Source organism: Microcebus murinus, chromosome 1 (assembly GCF_040939455.1).
Source record: "Microcebus murinus isolate Inina chromosome 1, M.murinus_Inina_mat1.0, whole genome shotgun sequence".
Lineage (NCBI taxonomy): Eukaryota > Metazoa > Chordata > Mammalia > Primates > Cheirogaleidae > Microcebus > Microcebus murinus.
This window is the reverse complement of record NC_134104.1, coordinates 64,549,351-64,569,736: the sequence shown is the minus strand read 5'-3', so window position 1 is coordinate 64,569,736 and position 20,386 is coordinate 64,549,351. Positions and strand designations below refer to the sequence as shown.

At 40.6% G+C, this 20,386-nt stretch overlaps 2 protein-coding genes and 1 long non-coding RNA gene across 6 annotated transcripts in view; 2 read left to right on the top strand and 1 right to left on the bottom strand.

Annotated features, from left to right (window-relative positions):
* The window catches only part of PARP9 (poly(ADP-ribose) polymerase family member 9), a 46,487-nt gene extending 34,992 nt beyond the window's left edge, over positions 1-11,495 (top strand). For all 4 annotated transcript variants that reach the window (XM_076002014.1, XM_012780491.2, XM_076002002.1 and 1 more), the window contains exon 11: positions 6,785-11,495. In XM_076002014.1, coding sequence (XP_075858129.1) covers positions 6,785-7,161 — 377 coding nt within the window. In that variant the 3' untranslated portion in view covers positions 7,162-11,495. The remainder of the gene's footprint in view (positions 1-6,784) is intronic.
* LOC105879887 (uncharacterized) lies at positions 384-16,257 on the bottom strand. Its single transcript, XR_001157923.3, has 3 exons — positions 16,164-16,257; positions 4,335-4,424; positions 384-683 (listed from the first exon to the last, which is right to left on the bottom strand). It is a non-coding gene; the product is annotated as an uncharacterized LOC105879887 (long non-coding RNA).
* Positions 16,258-16,375: 118 nt separating this feature from the next.
* The window catches only part of KPNA1 (karyopherin subunit alpha 1), a 66,328-nt gene continuing 62,317 nt past the window's right edge, over positions 16,376-20,386 (top strand). Inside the window, exon 1 of the mRNA XM_012780492.3 lies at positions 16,376-16,553. The gene's annotated coding sequence lies outside the window, so the exon portion shown is untranslated. The remainder of the gene's footprint in view (positions 16,554-20,386) is intronic.

Here is a 20,386-nt window from a genome sequence, read left to right as displayed (position 1 = left end):
GTTCTGGCCAGGTATGGCAGCTGATACCTGTAATCCTTGCACTTTGGGAGGCTAAGGTGGGAGGATTGCTTGAGCCTGGAAGTTTGAGATCACCCTGAGCAACATAGTGAGACTTCTGTCTCTACAAAAATTTTTTTAAAAATTAGCCAGGCATGGTGGTGTGCACCTATATAGTCCCAGCTACTTGGAAGGTTGAGGTAAGAAGATTGCTTGAGCCCAGGAGTTCCAGGCTGCAGTGAGCTATGGTGGCACTACTGCACTCAACAACAGAACAAGACTGTGTCTCTAAAAACAAAACAAAACAAAAACAAAAACAAAATCTGCCGTTCACTGTTTTGTTAAATGTATAAGTCCTGTGTCCTATCCGTAGAGAGCAGCTGGGGCTGTTTTTTTTCCCTTGCTTATTTCAACAAAATTATTACCAACAGCACTGAATCATCCTCATCCCTTAGTTAAAAGGGCATTTTCCTAAATTTAAGAAAGTTGGTCTTTTCTCTTCTATCCTCTTAATTTCCTGTAGCCTGCTAGTGAATGAATTAGGTATCATTTGGCAGGTGAAGTGAATAACATCTTAAGATCCTTCTCAGCCATGGAGTTCAATGTGTAGCTTCTATGTCTCTTCTCAGTTGTACAAAAATATTGTATACATAATTGCTATATTGTCCCCTTCTGGCTTCATATATCTGCAAAGGAGGATAAGAAGTTTACTAATAATCATGAAGGTTACCTAGCAGTGCAGCTTGATTTTGCCTGGTCCATTAAATAGGTGGCTCTTAAGTGTTACCTTTCAAAATACATAGCATGATCCTTGCTGTAGAGTCAATCTACAGCAATAGTTTTTTTTTTTTGTTGTTTTGTTTTTTGAGACAGAGTCTTACTTTGTTGCCCAGGCTAGAGTGCCATGGCATCAGCCTAGCTCACAGCAACCTCAAACTCCTGGGCTCAAGCGATCCTCCTGCTTCAGCCTCTCGAGTAGCTGGGACTACAGGCATGTGCCACCATGCCCTGCTAATTTTTTACATATATTTTTAGTTGGTTAATTAATTTCTTTCTATTTTTTTTTTTTTTTTTTAGTAGAGACGGGTCTCGCTCTTGCTCAGGCTGGTCCTGAACTCCTGCCCTTGAGCGATCCACCTGTCTCGGCCTCCCAGAGTGCTAGGATTATAGGCACGAGCCACTGCCCCTGGCCAATTCCAGTGATCTTGATGTCTAGAAAGCAAAGAGTCTGGAAATCATTTTGTCTTTGTCCCAGAGAGAACACAGGCAATACTTGGGGTAAAAATTGAACATAGACAATTCTTGGAGGTAAAAATAGAGACATGAATTCCACCAAGAAGTCTCCTGAGTGCAACCAGGAAAGTGATGATCACTATAGTCCCTTCATTGGCAAAGTCTTAAAAATCTACAATTTCCATTTGGTCCTAAGCTGGCTTCTCTGCATTCCTCACCTGCTTACTTCTACTTAAACTACTTTAACTAAGATTGTCACTATCCTGCTAGTTTCTAAATCTAGTGAGTACCCTCTTTTCAGTCCTGTGGCAGACACTGCTAACTGCCTACCCAACATCTGTGTATCCCTTTCTTCCCCAAACATCTGAAACACTCACCATATCCCCAAGGATGATAGTCCCAAAGTCTTAGCCAGTTTCATCATCCGCCTCAAGTTCAGGCACTTATCTCTTAAAGCTTAAAGGCAAGATATTGCTCCAACATACTTATATAATGATATGAGAAGGAGCAGGAAAATTGCGATAAAAATTCCTATTTTGAAAGGGGAGAAGGAAAACACAACAGTCACTGGCTCATACCACTTATCACATGCTGCTGGACAGGAATAGTAAGGATTCCCTATTCTGGGAGTAGAGCGAAACCCTTGCTTTTCACTCTGGGAAAATCTTTCTTATATATTGTGGCCCTTGACCATTTCTAGGTCCATTGCCTTACCAGAGGGCCGTGGATTGCCTTGCAGGCTAGAATGTGTTCCAGCTGTTGCAGACAGTCTTGTAGTTTCTTCAGCAATACAGTTCCTTTAAAAACTCAGCAGACATGAGGCGTATTTGCTTCTGGTGAAGTTTATGTCTTTATAACTCAGCCACAGATCTTGTCTCCAGATAGTCTTTTAAGCCTCAAGATTTTGATCTTTTACCTTCTGGCCTCTGTGCTCTGCCCATTTCCCTATCCCTTATCTGAACAGCCACTGCCTTGAGACAGTTCAGACACCACCCGTAATGTGACCTGTGCCAATGAACTCATCTCTGTGGGCTGGTGAGAACTCTTAACAGACAGTGCTAGACAAGCCAGGAGACACTAATCTTAATACCACTGAAGCTGTTGTCATCTGGAGTATAAAAGTTCTTGGGTTTTTCAGGCCTGCAATGTTCCAAATATTAGGACTCTCAGTCAGTTTAGATGGCTACCCACAGGCAGAGGAGTTTCTGTTAAGAAAGCTTTATTTTCTTTTTTCTATTTATGTTTACATTCCAGCCAGTTCTGAGTTAATCTGATTTGTAGGACTTGGTTGAATGCAGCAAGAAGACTACACACTTGCCATTTCTCACTGGTCTATTCATTTGTTCCATAAGTATTTATTAAGCACATTCTATGAATCAGGCCCTGTGTTAGGGGTGCTAGAGATAACAGCAGTAAACCAAAAAACATGGAATTCTTGCCCTTACAATTTATAATCTAATGAGTTCATCTGTTGCCCATTCTTTATCTTCTGTCTTTTTCCTCTACAGCTGCGATCCCCAATGCCTGGGCCCTCTGGGTGATTGCATTTGTTCCCACGGCCTCAACTCCTACCTCTAGGATGGTCAGTTAGGAATTTCCTTTTTTTTTTTTTTTCTTTTTTTTTTGAGACAGAGTCTCACTTTGTTGCCCAGGCTAGAGTGAGTGCTGTGGCGTCAGCCTGGCTCACAGCAACCTCAAACTCCTGGGCTCAAGCGATTCTTCTGCCTCAGCCTCCCAAGTAGCTGGGACTACAGGCATGCGCCACCATGCCTGGCTAATTTTTTCTATATATATATTAGTTGGCCAATTAATTTCTATTTATAGTAGAGACGGGGTCTCGCTCTTGCTCAGGTTGGTTTCGAACTCCTGAGTTCAAAGGATCCACCCGCCTCGGCCTCCCAGAGAGCTAGGATTACAGGCGTGAGCCACCGTGCCTGGCAAGTTAGGAATTTCTAGTTCTAACCTCCTACCTCTCTCCTGACCTCGAGGTCCATATATCCAACTGTCTTTTGGTCATCTTTCCCCAGATGTCCCATAGGCACCTCAAACTGAGCTCTTTTCTTGGCCATGATTTTCCCTAAATATGCCCTTTGTTTTCTGATTCTGCCTAACCTGGCTAAATACCATCACCACCTACCTATCAGGTCTCCTAAACCTGAAATGTTATCCTCCATTCCTCCCTGTGTCTCACCTTTATATCCAGGCAGTCATCCAGTCCTAGTGACTTAATCTCATGAAAATCTTAGCCTCGCGTCACCTCTCTATTCCTATTGCCTCAGTTTGTCTTCCCTTAGATCTAGACTATGACCAGGTCCTTTCCTTGCCTCAAAACACGCCCCTACCTAATCTGTCAGTTACTCTGCCACTAGAATTATCATGCTAAAAAATTACATTCTTGCTTAATATCTATATTCCCAGTTGCCTACAAGATAAAAACCCAAACTCCTTAGCAGAGCACATAAGGCTCTCACTTCTACACTATTTCCCCAGACTCATTACCCACTGTGCCCCTCAACAGTCTAGCCATTAACTGTTTAGAGTTCCTAAACATGCTGTGTACTTTCATGTCTCTATACCTTTGTCTGTAGAATGACTTCCCTCCTCACCCTTTTTAGCATGATAAACTCCTGTTCTTTCTTTAAGAAATGGCATCCTGGTTGGTACCTTTCCCAACTCCTGCAGGCCTAGTGTGTTGTTTCCTCTTCTGTGTTCCTGTACTTCCTCCATTCCCTTGTTACAACGTTTATAACTTTAGCACGTATTACAATCTATAGTCCTATACAATGCAGGCACAGAACTGGTTTTCTTTATGGTTCTAGAACTGAACTTTACCTAGCTGTCATGCACCCATGTTCACAGATGCAGAGAACTGGAATCTTGACAGTTCAGGATGAACTCAGTTCTTTTCAGAGATTTCTTAGTCCCTTCAGGGTTTAAACTCCTACAACATTTTGTTCTTTTTCTTTCCTTTTCTCTGCGAGTGATTTAGATGGTGGGAGAGGCATTGTGGGGAAGGTTGTCTGGCTCAAGGCTCCCATTTGTTCTGTGCCTCCTACTGCCCTCTGCTAGATAAAGGACCCTGGGCTTTGGTCATTAGCACTCACCTGTGCCCTTTGAACTCAGGTAGTATCTGCATAGACCACTGTCTCTCTCATACTGAAGGAATTCCTTTCTAGGCCATGTCTGTGCTCCTCCTGTAGTGAAGGAAATTTTTTTTTTAAATTTTATTTTGGCATGTTATAGGGGTACAGATTTTAAGGTTTCAATAAATGCCCTTTCCTCCCCTCCCCCCACAAGTCTGAGTCTCCAGCATGACCATCCCCCAGATTTTTGAGCATGCATATCCTCTAAGCTGAATGCAGGGTCTTCTATAATGGGTCTCTTCTGTTCTGGAGTCTTTCCCAGCCATTGGGGAAGACTACCCTCCCCTCATGTACCAGGCTGGATGAGGGAGTACACCCAGCAGAGTCGGGCAATGGTCCCTTCTGCCCTGTGAGTCCCTCCAGTTGTTCTGCCCCCTCCCAGGGCTCTCTCGAGGGAGTGGTGCAGTGAAGTGAGTCCTTTCTCAGACTCCCCAAGAGCTATAGTCATGTCCCATTTGATTCTTCTCTTCCCACCAGCGGGAAGAAAGAAGTTCTATTTGTCTTGAAGTGAGAAAAATGTTCTTAGAATATCTTGTATTATTCTCCCCTCTGTGTTTATGTTCTGAATCCTTGAGGTTTTTAGCCTTTAGTTCAGAAAGCCTTCTTTCTCTCAGGAAACCTAACTCTGAAGCCAGACTTTCAGGAGCATCTCTTCTATGAATTAAAAATAATTATATATCATATATAAACACACACACATATACACATACAGTAATATATATATTCAATTGACTTTGTTCTAAACTTTATCCTTTTTGCCCTTGAGGTAATACATAGCAAGTACTCAATGGGTGGAAGAACAAGGAGCAAGAAAAAACTCTTGGGAAGGAAAATCTTTTATCTTAAAATAGTACCTTGCCACATACAATTGTACTATATTTTATCTGTTTTCATGCAGAGAGTCCCCTTTGTGAACTTTTGAGAACAGGGATCATATCTTGCTCATTTTTTAAATCTAGAGCTGCACTCTTCAATATGATAGCCACTAGCCACACGCAGCCATTGAGCACTTGATGTGTGGCTAATCTGCATTGAGATGTGCCTGAGTATAAAATACACACTGGATTTCAAAGACCTACTACAAAAGAAAAGAATGTAAAATATATCTCTAATTAATTTTTGTATTTATTAACAGATTGAAATGATAACATTTAGAATAGGGTAAATAAAAATATTAAAATAATTTCACCTTTTGCTTTGTACCTTTTTTAATGTGGCTACTAGAAAATTTTAAATTTCACATGTGCCTCATAATGCATTTCTATTGCTCAGTGCTGCTCTAGAGCCTAAACAGTGTTTGGTTAAGACCTATGTAAATGTAAAGAAAAAGAAAAGGAGAGAAGGAAAGAAGAAATAAAGGAAGGAAGGAGAATATAGCCTCAAAGTTTTAATTTTTTTCTCTTTAAGAGAGGATAGAAAGGTCATTGAACAGGGATTACCTTGAGGTCCAGAATTTGGCCCTCAGCCTCCTGGGAGAGTTCTTAATACTCCAAAGAAGATAATACAGATCACAAGCAATATGTCAGAGTAGAGTGGTTGGAATAGGGCACATCCTCCTTAGTTTCACGGACGCCAGAATGCATGATAGGTGGAAGATTGCCTGGTGAATATGAACCTAGATCAAAAGCATGTAGAGATTCTTTGTGGGGTATTACACAAGGCCATGTTGAGCAATGATGACCTATCCTTGTCCCACAGTACAGACTACCCACCTAGTGACCAAAATGTCTGTGCTCCCCAATCCAGGGGTGGTCTTCCTAAACAATGAAGCATGCACACTGACATTTTATATGCTCATCATTCCCCTTATTTTGACATGCTTGTAATTCTTGTAATTCTGTGCATGAGATTGGGAGACACTCTGCTTTCTTTTATTAGATTTTTTTAAAAGCCAAATTCTCAAAAGTTCTAGAGCTATTCCTGTTGATAGCTTGTAGAAGTCAGACAGTGTTCTAAGAGAAACAGAACCTTCCCTCCATTGTTTTCTCTTTGTCAGCTGCTTAGTTGATAATATTAACCTGAATCACAATCTCTCTGAATCTGAGATCTTTCATCTTTTAAATGCAGATACTATCCAAATCATAAATTCCATTTAATCAATGTAAAAATACTTTGAAAACCACAGACTTCTCTATAAACTCTAATGATATATTCAAATGCAATCTCTTACTATGCTGATGATGTCAGTGATAATTTGTTTCAAGGGAACAACTTTGGGTACTTTTGCTACCGACACAGTGACTCAGGACCAAGAGATTATATATTAATTATATATATGTATTAGTAATAGTTTATATTAATATAACCAAGATATTATATATTAACTGAAGAGAAAATATATATTAATACCCAAATAGGCAATATCGTTCACTAGATCATAACAATCTTTGAAAACTTTTTTCTTTTATCAGATCCAAAATATGGAGCTGGCATATACTTCACCATGAATCTCAAAACCCTAGCAGACAAGGTCAAGAAAACCTCTGCCACAGATAAGCTGATATATGTGTTTGAGGCTGAAGTACTCACAGGCTTTTTCTGCCAGGGTGAGCAGTTAAGTATCGCCCCCCCACCATTGAGTTCTGTAGTCGTAGATGGTCATGATAGTGTGGTTGACAACGTCTCCAGCCCTGAAACCTTTGTTATTTTTAGTGGCATACAGGCTATGCCCCGACATTTGTGGACTTGTATCCAGGATCATGTATCGTTACAGGATTACTCATCGGGACCAATGATGTTATCACAGGGGCCTTGGGGGAAATTCACAAGTGGCAGCCCAGTTGATTAATCTCCACATCATTTTAATAACTGGCATGACCTTACTTTGGGAGAACTAACCAAATAATGACCATCAGTGATTCAAAGAGTTGTTTAAATAAGAGTGGATTATCTGTATGGACTGACTGGGTTATTGAAGGAACCAGCCACATACTAGTACCTTAGTGCCTTCATCTTTGTTTTTATCTCTTGGGGTTGGGGTGAGTAGATACCAACTAAAACACTCTCGGGACTGTTCTCTCTCCTTGCAGCTGTTCTTTCAGCTCCTTTATTATAGGTACAGCAGCAACAATGTTTTACATGTAATGAGATCTTTCTAGTATGTAATCCAAGCCTTTTAAAAATGATGAGAGTATGAACTATTAGGATGGCAGAATGATTTTAGGTTTTCCAGAGAATCTTACAAAATACTTTAGATATCAAAATAAATAACCTTTTTCTGAGTAACAGGTTCTGAAAAACTATGTCTTGAAATAAATGAAATAATTTTGAAGTAGAAGGATATAAGAAGGTTGATATTCTGTTTGGATTCAGCCATATCAAGCAATGCCACTCAAGCACCATGAGGCCAAATTATTAATCCACCAAATATTTACTGATCACCAGATATGTCTCATTCATTTTGTGGGTACTAGGGATATGATGCTGGATAAGACAAATGTCTTCACAAACCTTTTAGCCTGAATAATCAGGAAGGCAACTTGGGTGTGATTGGGTATAACAAAAAGAGAATTACAGTCTCTTTGGAAAAATTTAAGAGGGAGAGGGATAAATTAATCACAGGTTGAGGAAAGGTCACCAACTAAAGTGAATTCAAGCTGAGATCATAAGTGACATAGCAAATTGGGAGCAGTCAAAAGAGTATTTTTGGCAGAGAGAATAGCTTTTATAAAGGCTGAATCCACTGTGACTGCCCAAATTTGACTACAGAGTTCTATTTGTAATGTAGAGGCCAGCTAATCACACTATGCATCTCTTACCTACTTTAAAATCCATATTTCTCTGTGCTTCCAAACTCTTCTGACCACACATCTTCTTCCTTGCACAGAACACTTCCTCTTCCTTGTCTTACCTTAACCAGCATTCTCCCTTTCGAAAGAAGCATGCTTATTGTCTAATATGGTACTGCCCTTGAACATGTGGTTTGAAAGGTTCTCTGCCTTGGGCCCCTTGCTTGAGAGGGTCCCAGTCTAGCCCTCCTCTATTGGTGCCTATCCTCACAAGGTGGAGGAGTCCACAGGTCTAAGAGAATGGCTCCATCTGGAGCCTGCAGTCCTCACTCCTAAGCTACCCACTAGGTATCTGGAACCCCCCATTTTCCTGTTTAAACAGCTCTGAGTTTACATCCTGAGCCTGACTGGGTCTCATTCCTGAGTTTCTCCTCCCAAGGATGGACTGTGCCACAGTCTGTATCAAGAATGGCCAATGTCAGGGATGGGGCTTGGACATGGGGGCTGAGGTGTCCACATGCATAAGGCCTGTGGTGCAGAGCTGAGAGTGAGAGGACAGATTTGAAAGATCTAGCTTAAGTTTAATAGGAATTTTAAAAGAGAATGGAGGACTTAGCCGGGCATGGTGGCACATGCCTGTAGTCCCAGCTACTCGGGAGGCTGAGCAGTAGGATCGCTTGAGCCCAGGAGTTTGAGGTTGCTGTGAACTAGGCTGACGCCACGGCACTCACTCTAGCCTGAGCAACAAAGTGAGACTCTGTCTCCAGAAAAAAAAAAAAAAAGAGAGAGAATGGAGGAGATGCAAAGTTCACAAGAATTTAAAAAAAAAAAAAAGAAAGAAATCCATAACAAGAAACCATAGTGAAACCATAGACTACCAAAGAGGTGATCTTAAAAACACCTAGAGAGAACAGCCAAATCATCTATCAAGGAATGACAATTAGACTGACAGCATACTTTTTGTGGTAGGCAGAATAATGTCCTCTCTCCAATCTGCAAAGATGTCTACACTTTAATCCCCCGAACCTGCGAATACATTACCTAACATTGCAAAAGGACTCCACAGATATAATTGTTACACTTAAAATGGGAAGATTTGTTAGAATTATCCAGGTTGACCCAATCTAATCACTAAAGTCTTTAAAAGTAGAGAACATTTCCTAGCTGACTCAAAGAGATGGTAGCATGGGAAGGATTTGAGACCCTGTGCTGGTTCTTACAGATAGGACACTATGTACAAGGACTAGAGAGAAGCTTCTAGGAGTGTAGGATAGCCCCCAGCTGACAATTAGCAAGGAAACAGAGACCTCAGTCCTTTAATTGCATGGAACTGAATTCTGCCAACAACTGATTAGCAAGGAAACAAACTCAAGGGGCTTCAAAAAGGAATAAAGCTTGCCAACTGACACCTTGATTTTAGCCCAGTGAGATGCACATCTGATTTCTGACCTACAGAAATGTGAAACAATAAATTTGTGCCCTTTCAATCCATTAAAGTTGTGGTAATTTGTTATGGCCATAATAAAAAAACGAATACACTTTTCAAGAGCAACAATGGAAGCCTGAAGACATTAGTGTAATATTCAAAGGGCTGAGAGAAATTAACTGTTAGCCTAGAATTCTTTGATTAGCTAAACAATCATTTTGCTTTAATTTTTAAATAAAGACACTCTCAGATCATCAAAAACTGAATTTACCAATAATAGACTCTCACTTATGGAACTTTAAGGATGTACTTCAAGAAGAGAGGAAAGACCAAAGAAAAATCTAAGCTTCAAGAAGGCATTTTGAGCAAAGAAATGGTAAATATGTATAGATGTAAACAATCATTGTCTTTATAAAACTATAAATAGGAATGTCTAATTTTGGTTATAAGACCAAAATAAAATACTGTAAAATGGTGGAGTGGTGACTACAGTTAGTGTTTTAAAGTCCTTATATTGGGCCAGGTGCAGTGGCATGCACCTGCAGTCTCAGCTACTGAGGAGGCTGAGGCAGGAGGATCGCTTGAGACTAGGAGTTTGAGGTTGCAGTGAGCTATGATGACACTACTGCATTCTACGTGGGGTGACAGAGTAAGACTCTGTCTCAAAAAAAAAAAAAAAAAAAAAAAGGAAGTCCACAAGTCAATTAGGTGAGCAATGGTGGCATGTGCCACCAGGTAGCCCCAGCTACCTGGGAAGTGGACACAGAAGGACTATTCAAACTTAGGAGTTTGAGGCTGCAGTGAGGTGTCATCACTCCATTGCACTCCAGCCTGAGCAACAGAGTAAGACTCCCTTCTCAAAAAAACCCACCAAAACCGAACAAACAAAAGAACTAAGTTGCACCCTGCAGCAAAGGTTGGCCTTTTGAACTTAGCTGACAATTATGGCCTAGGTTGGCCCTCTGGGGCTTAGGGGAGTGAGAGTCTTATAGTAAGGTGGCTCCTACTAGGCCTAGTGCAATTCTTCAGAGAATGTGAGTACCGGTTAGTATTAACAGCAGGTAGGGGAATGGGTGTACTGGTCAGAAGAAGGAGATGTGAGGAAGAGTGACCAACTGTCTTCATTTGCCTGACTTTCCAGATTTTAGCACTGAAATTTCCATAGCCTAGGAAACTCTCCCAGGACACAACTCCTAGTTTTCTGCGATGAGTGTGTAAGGTTAGGGGAAAAGTACAAAAGCCACATGACAGCCCCCACAACAGGGGCTGAAAACAATACTGTTTTTAGTGTCAAATAGACATAGCATAGATTATTCACCTTCTGTAGTCACTGTCATGTTTTCTTCTGCCCACTGATGTTGGCAGCCATGATTTGCAGTTCACAGTAATGATCATCCATTGTTGCATCACTCTGAGGGATGTGACTGAAGTGAGTTGTAATCACAAGCATTAACAGTCCACCTCTGGGTTTGCCTGTGAACTAACTGTTGGACCTTGTAAAAGTTGAATTTTTAAGATTGTGAATATTGTGACCATGTTTTATAAGAGTGGAGATAAAAATGAGAATGATTACAATACCAGCACCAGCATGACCCACTTATCACTGAAAATGAAATCTAAACAACTGTGTAATGTTAAAGATGGAAGATAATGTAATGGATTAGAAAAGTAAATAGCCAAAACAGAGCATATTATACAATGTGTGGAGATGAATTTGGGATTGGGTATGGTGGAGAAGGGGATGTGAAAACACATAAGGAGACTAAATCTTACAAGTCTCAGATGAGACAAACAAGTACTTTGAAATCAAAATGTTTAGTTTCCCAAAAAGGCACGAACGCTCAATCAAAAATACTGGCTGCTGAATTAGCTTGGGCATAGCACATGAACCATGTCATGTGCATTATTGACTCGCATCTTTGATTATTCTATGAAACTATTTAAGCTTACATTTCCTGATTCAAAACATGTTCCCTCTAGCTCTTGGGTAAATTAACATGAAAAATAGAGGTTTTTTTTGTTTTGTTTTGTTTTTTTTACTTCATAACAGCCTATTATTGAAGAAAAATGGAGTTTCAAATTGTCATCTTTATGTCTATTAAGATTTTAATGAATCCACAAAAACATAAAACAAAGGGTATAATATCTTGTCCAAATAAAAAACTAGACTTGGCTCATTTATCTGCTTTTGATGCAACTGTTAATTTTAACAAATTCTATTCAGTCTCTAACCTCTGACCAAAGAAAATGAAAGGATCTCATCTACGAAACACTGCTAATAGAGAGCTATGATTTGCTTACCTGAGATATATAGGCTTTCATAATGAAAGTGTTTGGTTATTTCAGTTTCTTCAAAATGTGTAGAAGTCTTTAATACAATTTTTAACTTTGGAAATGGAAGGAGATAACTTCTTAAACATGTGCCCATAAGATGGCTATCATCGTTGCTGACCATAGAAAAGATATTAGAATTATGGCCTGCCATAAAACCCTACCTCCAAGAGTAGAACCAAAAAGAATGTCCTGCTCCAAATGGAAATACCCTGAGAATGTGAATGGAGGGAGTTATAGTGAAATAAGAATAAACATACTGGGCCGGGCGCGGTGGCTCACGCCTGTAATCCTAGCACTCTGGGAGGCCGAGGCGGGCGGATTGCTCGAGGTTGGGAGTTCGAAACCATCCTGAGCGAGACCCCGTCTCTACTAAAAATAGAAATAAATTAATTGACCAACTAAAAAAAAATATATATATACAAAAAATTAGCCGGGCATGGTGGTGCATGCCTGTAGTCCCAGCTACTTGGGAGGCTGAGGCAGGAGGATCGCTTGAGCCCAGGAGTTTGAGGTTGCTGTGAGCTAGGCTGACGCCACGGCACTTACTCTAGCCAGGGCAACAAAAGTGAGACTCTGTCTCAAAAAAAAAAAAAAAAAAAAAAAAAAAAAAGAATAAACATACTGGTTCTCTAAAACTGTCTGATAATCCTTGAAGAGGCCATAAAGAGCCTAGAAAAAGATGAACTGACTGACTTGAGTTTTTCATTGTTATGCGTAGGTTAAGACAAAAACTCCAACAGAAAAAAAAAGATTAATTTTTTGGAAATAGTTGTTTCAGAACTTTAGAAATCTAACTTCAATTTTACAAGTTAAAATTACATTTGTGCTTTAAATCACTTTCGCTGGGGGGAAAATGGTTTAACTGAGGATAACTCCAATGTGCTTCAGGGTGTTTTAAGAGTGATGGTGACCAGGCTGCAGTGGCTCACACCTTTAATCCCAGCACTTTGGGAGGTTGAGACAGGAGAACTGCTTGACGCCAGGAGTTAGAGACCAGCCTGGGCAACATAGCGAGACCTTGTCTTAATAAAAACTATAAGAAGGTTAGCATTCATGGTGGTGTGTGAGAACCTTTAGTCCCAGTTACTTGGGAAACTGAGGTAGGAGGATCACTGGAGCCCAGGAGTTCAAGGCTGCAGTAAGCTGTGATGGTGCCACTGCACCCCAGCTTGGGTGACAGAGTGAGACGAGACCCTGTCTCTAAAAAAAAAAAAAAAAAAAAAAAAGGTGCTTATTTCACATACAGAGTGCCTACATGGTTAATTTATATATGCAAAGGACCTGATTGACAGACAATTGGCTGGGTTCACTAAAGCAAGTGTGAAGATACAAAGTTGATAGACATTTTGACAGCTGGAAATGAATTCCTAGAGGTATAAAAACCTGCTGTGCTAGAAAATAAAATCCTAAGTATGGCATGCTCAAACACTTTTGTTGAGAGAATATTTACCTTTATGTCAGTACTTTTCACTGACGAGGAATGGGTAAAATGTAGACAGAAGAGCAGAACTGCAAGTCGAAATTAATTTTACATTTTACTGTATTCTGTTTTACCATTACCTAAAAGAAAATAAGGATGCACCAAAGGTTCCGGCAGTTCAGAGAAGTATTAATGGAAAGGGAAATAGAAAGAATAAAAATATCCATGATGTCATGGGACAGCAAGAAACGTGTTATTTTTTATTTAATATAGGTAATAACTGTTTAATTTTTTTACATTCTTCTTTTAAAAATTCTTACATTTATGTAGCTCAAGAATATAGAATAATATAGCCTACAAAGTTTAAATATGCAGTAAAGCCAGGCACAGGTGGCTCACCCTTGTAGTCCTGCTACTTGGGAGGCTGACCTGGCAGGATCACTTGAGGCCAGGAGTTCAGTGACCCCCCTGGGTGATATAGCAGCACTCTGTTTCTTAAAAAAAAAAAAAAAAAGGCAATAAAGAGTGAAAATAGACAAATTACTATATCAGAGGACAGAAAGAAACATTATAAAAATATTGTTCTTGCACATATTTTTCTCCCATTTGCTTAGTCCTATTGATTGTTACTAGTTACCACTTTTAACCAGTCCTATTGCTACTTTCTTTAATAGCATTTATGCAACAGAATACAGCAGAATATATAATTTCAAGTAAATACCTATTTTTCACGTTTTTATGTTCAAGTAATAATATACATATAATTTATATTATTATTATTAATTTTCCCACCTACTAGATTGGCAAAAATTTAAAAGGTCAGACCTTTCCAAACATTAGCAAGGATATGTGGTAAAGAGAACCTTATACATTGTTTGTGGAGTATAATTGGCACAACCATTTTGTGAACTAATCCATTAGTTTTCTATTACTGTGTAACAAACTGCCAGTAGGCTTAAAATATATTTATTATCTCATGGTTTCTATGGATTAGCAGTCCAGGCACAGCTTAGGTGGCTCCTTTGTTCAGGATCTCACAAAGTAGCAATTAAGGTCAGGCTTATCTTCTCATCTGGAGGCTTGACTGGGGAAGAATCTGCTTTTAACCTCTCTTAGGTCATTGGCAGAATTCATTTTCTGGTAGTTGTATGACTGAGAGCCCTGGTTTCTTATTGGCTGTTGGCTGGAGGCTGCACTCAAGTCCTAGAAGCCATCTGCAATTCCCTGCCATGTGGCCCCCTCCAGAGGCAATTTACAAAATGACATCTTACTTCTTCAAGATTAGCATTACAGTCTCTAGCTCCAGTTGGCTAAGGCAGAATCTTATATAATGAAGTGTAATCATGGGGGTGACATCCCATTATCTTTGCCATATACTATTGGCTAGAAATAAGTCAAAGGTCCCACCTACACTCAAGGGGTGGCTGGGGATTATCCAGGGCAACACCAGGGTTCCATCTTAGAATTCCTCCTACCATGTCAAGAAATGTTAAAGATGCAACGTCCTAGGATTTAGCTGTTTCCCAGTCCATAGTAGAGATGTACAAGAATGTTCATAGCAGCATTGTGATAGCAATACTGTTCTACACTTTACATTTCTCAAAATACAAAGTTATGCAGTCAGAAAGACATTAGCGTATAAAACACTATGCATGGTATAACATTTTTGTAAAGGTAGCATATATAGGAATTCTGCTTTCAGCAATGACTTACTGTTGTTGTTTGGACCAACCCTGCCACCACTGAGAACAACTGGACAAAATATAAAAAACACTAGTGCACTGAAGACTTACCAAGGTAGTTTGTGGGTGCAAAATTGGAAAGAAAAAGGAAACCCCAAGAGGTGAGCCTGACATTTGTCGTTACTTACCCAAAGCTGAGGTGATTTTGCTGATTCTGAAAGGAATGGCTGAAAAACTGAGCAGAGCTTTTGGCTGTCTCATGGGGTTAAGAAGGCCAGCCAAAGAGAAGAGGCTTTAGTAAATACCCCAAACTTTTGGGTGGGACCCTCAAAGACTATACACTAGGTAGGAATAAGAGTGAACTAGAAATTAATTAGCTTTCACAAAGATTAAAGTCCAACTCTGAATAATAAATCTTAGTTACTGATTGGAATAAAGTGATCTGCCTTCAGCCTAGCTGTGGTCGGGCATACTTGCCCTTAAGTCTCTGCCACACAACACCTTCCCTTTCCCAAACCCCCTTGCTCAAACTCAACTCTGATCTTAGTAAACACACTATCAGTGTGGTAATGCTGATGCAGCGGAGAGAGATCCAGGACAAATGAACATTGCATAACGTAGGATTCAGGGAGTGTGGTCCTCTCTTCCCTTCCCTCCCACACTTATACATATTTTAATCTACCCCATCTCTTTCACCTTGCATCTCAACGAATGTTTTAACTTGATTTATATGAGTCTTTTGTGAGACTTTTCTGTTCCGAAACCTCTGCTGGGCTGGCTACTGTTTTCCTTCTTTTGAAGCCACTACTCCATTTTGCTCCCTCAACAGAATTCCATCAGATTTAATATTACAACCATTTGCCCCAAATTTTCATTTGAGAGCACTTATTGGGAGTTAAGCATTTGTGTTTCATTTAATTTCTTAATGATTTTTGATACTACTCATATATTATCTAGCAAAGGGGATGGGAGAGAACTAAAAAAACAGGAATACCTAGAAGCTTCCTGCAAGAGTGCTGCATATGAACCCTTCAGACATGAGGCGCTGACTTAATCTTTCAGCCTTCAATCATTCCATCATTCATTCCCTAAACATGTATGAGGTACCTACACTACCACGTTAGAGGATAGATATGAAGAGGGGAATGAGGATCCATCCGCCCCGGAAGAGCTTAGTGAAGACAGGTTTGTAGAACTAACCTTCCCCAACCTTTGCCATGGACTGCAAAACCTCCTTCTCGGCGAGACCCTCCCGCCAACCGGCTACTCTTTACTGGTTGGACGCTAACCACGAGGAGCGGCCAGCGAAAGGCCGTTAGAAGACTACGCTTCCCGGCATCCTTCGCGGCCGGTGGCGGAGGGGCGCGCGCAGGCGCGCGGGCCGGCCCCCGCACGCAGGCGCACTGCGAACGCCGGCTGAGCTGAGTCTCGCTGCTTGGTGCGCGGCGGCGGAGAGCGAGGCCTGGTGAGCGGCGCTGAGGCGCGGGCCGCCTCTTCGGGGTTGTGCGCAGGAGACGTACGGCGGCGGGCGATCGAGCAAGTGATCTGCTCACTTCAGCCGTGGCACCGGCATCGGTTGCCTTAAGCCTGGTGAGTGCGGGGGGCCCCGCGGCCCTAGCCCCTCCCCCTCCCGCCGGCGGATCCGGGCTGTCCTCGGCGGGACTGGGGAGAGGCCCCGGGGCGAGGGCGGGCGCCGGCTGTGGCTCGAGCTCTGGTGCCGGGGCCCGGACGTTCGCAGCGCGTCCGTCACGGGCACGGCTGTCCTAACGGCCGCGCGGCCGGCGCAGGGGAGGGTGGGGGTGGGGAGCGCTGGTGTGATCGCCATCAGGAACGCCGGTTGAGGCGGGGCGGGGCGGGGCAGCGCGGCGGCGGGGCTGGAAGCGGCGCCGGGGACTGCGGGGCGCCGAGGCAGCAGGGCGGAGATGAGGCGGGCGCGGAGCCTGCGCCACGCGGGGCGGGGGACGGGGGTGGGCCGCGCACAGCGTTGTGACAGAGGCAGGGAAGAGCTGGGGTGGCATGTGAAAATTCTAACCGAGGCAGGAAGGGACTGTCTTGGGAATTCACAAGTTACAGGCAGGGCAGGAGCCGGTGGTTTGGAGGGAGGTAGGGGGAGCGGAGGGTGGAGACGGCTGCAGTTTACAGATGTCATAACAACATGGGCCTGCAGCGGCTGACGGGGGTGTGGTAATTATAGGAATGACGGAACTTGGTCTGCGCAGAGCGTGTGTAGTGGTAATGCGAGGGAAACAGTGAAGTATTGGATTAAGCTCAAAATAGGAGGAGAAAACTGAAGGATGACTGAAGTCAGGGAAGTCGTCATGAAGGAATGCTAAGGGTTAAATGAAAGTGCTTCGTATTCCACTTTTAAATGAAATGTGTCAAAATATTTGAATTTTAAAGTTTAAGTTCAGAGTGAATGATTACAAAGTGTTTTTTTTTTTTTAAGAGACCGAACCTCGCTATGTTGCCCAGGCTGGACCCGAACTCCTGGGCTCAAGCGATCCTCCTGCCTTAGCCTCCAGAGTAGCTAGAACTATAGGCATGGGCCACTGTGCCAGGCTTTGCGAAGTATTTTTTTCTAAAACTATTAAATAATATTACTAACTTTTTCATCCTTTTATTACTTAAATAAATGGTTCCTTCAAGACCTCTATTAGCAGTAGATGAGTAGATAATTTCCCCCCTCTTATTGCTTTAAGGTTTATTCTTGACTTTTGTTAACTTTTTCTTGCCGTTGTAATTATTTTGAAAATCCACAGTTATTTCCTCCTCCATTTTAAAGATTGAAGAGATGAAAATTTAATTTTTCAAATGAAAGTGAGAATGGGTTCCATTGTATTTTTATTGAAATAATTTATTCTTGGAGGGAATTGTTTTATGGGTATATGAGATTTTAGGGAGGACATGAGAGAAAGTAAAGGAATGAACATTTATTGAGCTCCTTTCCAGGTATTGTGCTAAATTAAATGCTTTATATATATTTAAACATTTAATGCTTACAGTAATTTTGAAGTCGATGTTAATTTTTCTATTTTTACAGATGAAAGCACTGAAGGTCAGAGAAGTTCAGTAACTTACTTGAGGTTATCCAGCTCTTGTTGGAACCAACCTTAGAACCCAAAGTCACTGCCATTTTAAGAATTATTTCTTTCCTTTCATACTAATTGGTTGTGTTTTCTTTATTTAATCCAGTAATTCAGTGAATACTTATGGAGAAATCCTGTGCCTGAGACAAGGGATATAGTCATGATCAAGACACTTTGTCCTTGTACTCATGGAATTTATAGTGTATCAGGGAAAACTAACAAATAATACAAATATTGATTGTATGACATTTTATCAGTTACTATAACTGAGCAGAAGCTGTAAAGCACTCTACTAAATAGCAAAGGAAGTTCAAAAGGAAACAGACAACATAAGCCTTGAGGAGCGTCCAGTCCCTTAGGGAAACAAAACATAAGTTTATAAAAACCTAGAATAAACTAAATGATGAACTTACCACCTGAAATCAGTATACTTGCATTATGTTACTTTATAAGGTGGTCCTTGTAGAAGTTTCTTCACAGAACTATGATTTAATATTATACATCTTGACTTTTATCTAGAATTGATACATACCAAAGGGGGCCATGAAAAAAATATTTTCTTCGTTGCTATACAAGATACTGTTTATAATTTGTTTATTGATCCCTGTATGATACAGACCTTAGAGACAAATTCTTAAAATCCCAGTGCTGGGCTTTTTTCTTTCTATTCTTTCCTTTTTTTTTTTTTTCTTCTTTTGTTTTTAAACAAATGACTGCTTTTTATTGGGTCTTTTTTGTTTTGTAAGCCATCCTGTTTCTCTTTATACTTTGACTGTCAGTAGGCTCAGAACTTTGTTCAAATTTTGTAATTGTCCTTAGTCTCAACTATATTATGAAATTATTTTATATAAGATAAGTCTGGAATTGCTCTCAGTTGTTTGCTGGATTATTTTCTTTGTTCTTTGTTGCTCTAGATTATTTTGTCCTTTTCCCTTACATTTGAGAGTAGGATTGTGTCTTATTCTTTTCATCTCCTGTGTTTTAACACAGGGTTTGTTGAATTAATGATAAAATAGTCTCAGTGATTTATGAAACCTGTGCTTTTAAGTCTGCCAGATTGTTTTTAGAAGTATGTATGAATACTGTGTATGAAATCAATTAAGACCTTTGGCCATGCAAGTAAAGATGACTGACCTAGTGATAAAGATAATCCCCTATTACTCTCTTTGTTTTGTTTTAAGATATGTTTGTACTTTGCAGGGTATTATGAATTTAGCCATACTGAAGAAAACATTGGAAATGGTAAACAATTCAATTAGCTGATTTGGGCTGATTTCTTTCTTCTATTTATTGCTGCAGTAAGCAGGAGATGACAGGCCAACTGGAGGGCAGCATGGGGCATTAGAATATTCTGAGGTTGTGCATTGAAAGAGCAGGACTGAAGACTGATGGAATGTAGAGCCTTTTTGATTGTTTTTTTTATAGATGTTATAACCCAACAAAACAGACCTAAGTGAAAAAAGGGTTCTGTCCTAGTGTTGTAGACTAATTGGGACAGTTCTTGAGAGCAGGCTATAATCCAGGATATGGGTAACAGGGATAATCTCCTTCATATAACAAGAATTAATGCTGCCCTTCATATACAAAGATAAGTCTGCTTACTCATTGTGATTGATTTTCCAGCATGAGGGGGGGAGATGTGCTCAGTTGTCCAGAAGTCTCTGTACTTTGTGAACAGCAAGGCAGCTTGGGGGTCAGAATGGGGGTTTGTAGCTAGGGAATAGAAAAACCTGCAGAAAGAACTAACATTTGTTGATGGGTCAAGCTTTACATCAGTGCTTTCACTTAATTGTTCTTGCAAAACTACTTTGAAGATGTGGTTACATGTACAGGGTGATTGGGTAACTTGCCCTACTTTATAGAGTTAGTAGTGGAGCTGGGATTCAAATATAGGGCTGTTTGTGTGGTATTCACATCAATCATTAAAGCTTGATTTTATTAGCAGTTTAGTCTCTTTGGCAGAACAAACTAGATGTAGTTTGTTTGACATCATGAAATACTAGTAAAGATCTAATATACTAACAGCTGAAAGATTGTTGAAGCTCCATGTTTTAGCACCTTTAAAAATATTTAATTTTTAAATTAGAATATCTAAGAAGCAGCTGTCCTCTGTCCCAGCCTCTGCACTTTAGAGGCTACCATTTTCTTTCTCTTAGCTTTTTCCTCTTGTGTTTGCTTTCATATTTATAAATATAGTGACTTTTATTACTATCCTTGACATAGCAATTTTAGACATTATTGGCTTTCCTCTATGTAAGATATTCCTTAGTGTTCCATACATATCTACCTCACCTACCACATGTACATACACTGCCTCTCCCATCTGCAAATATAGTT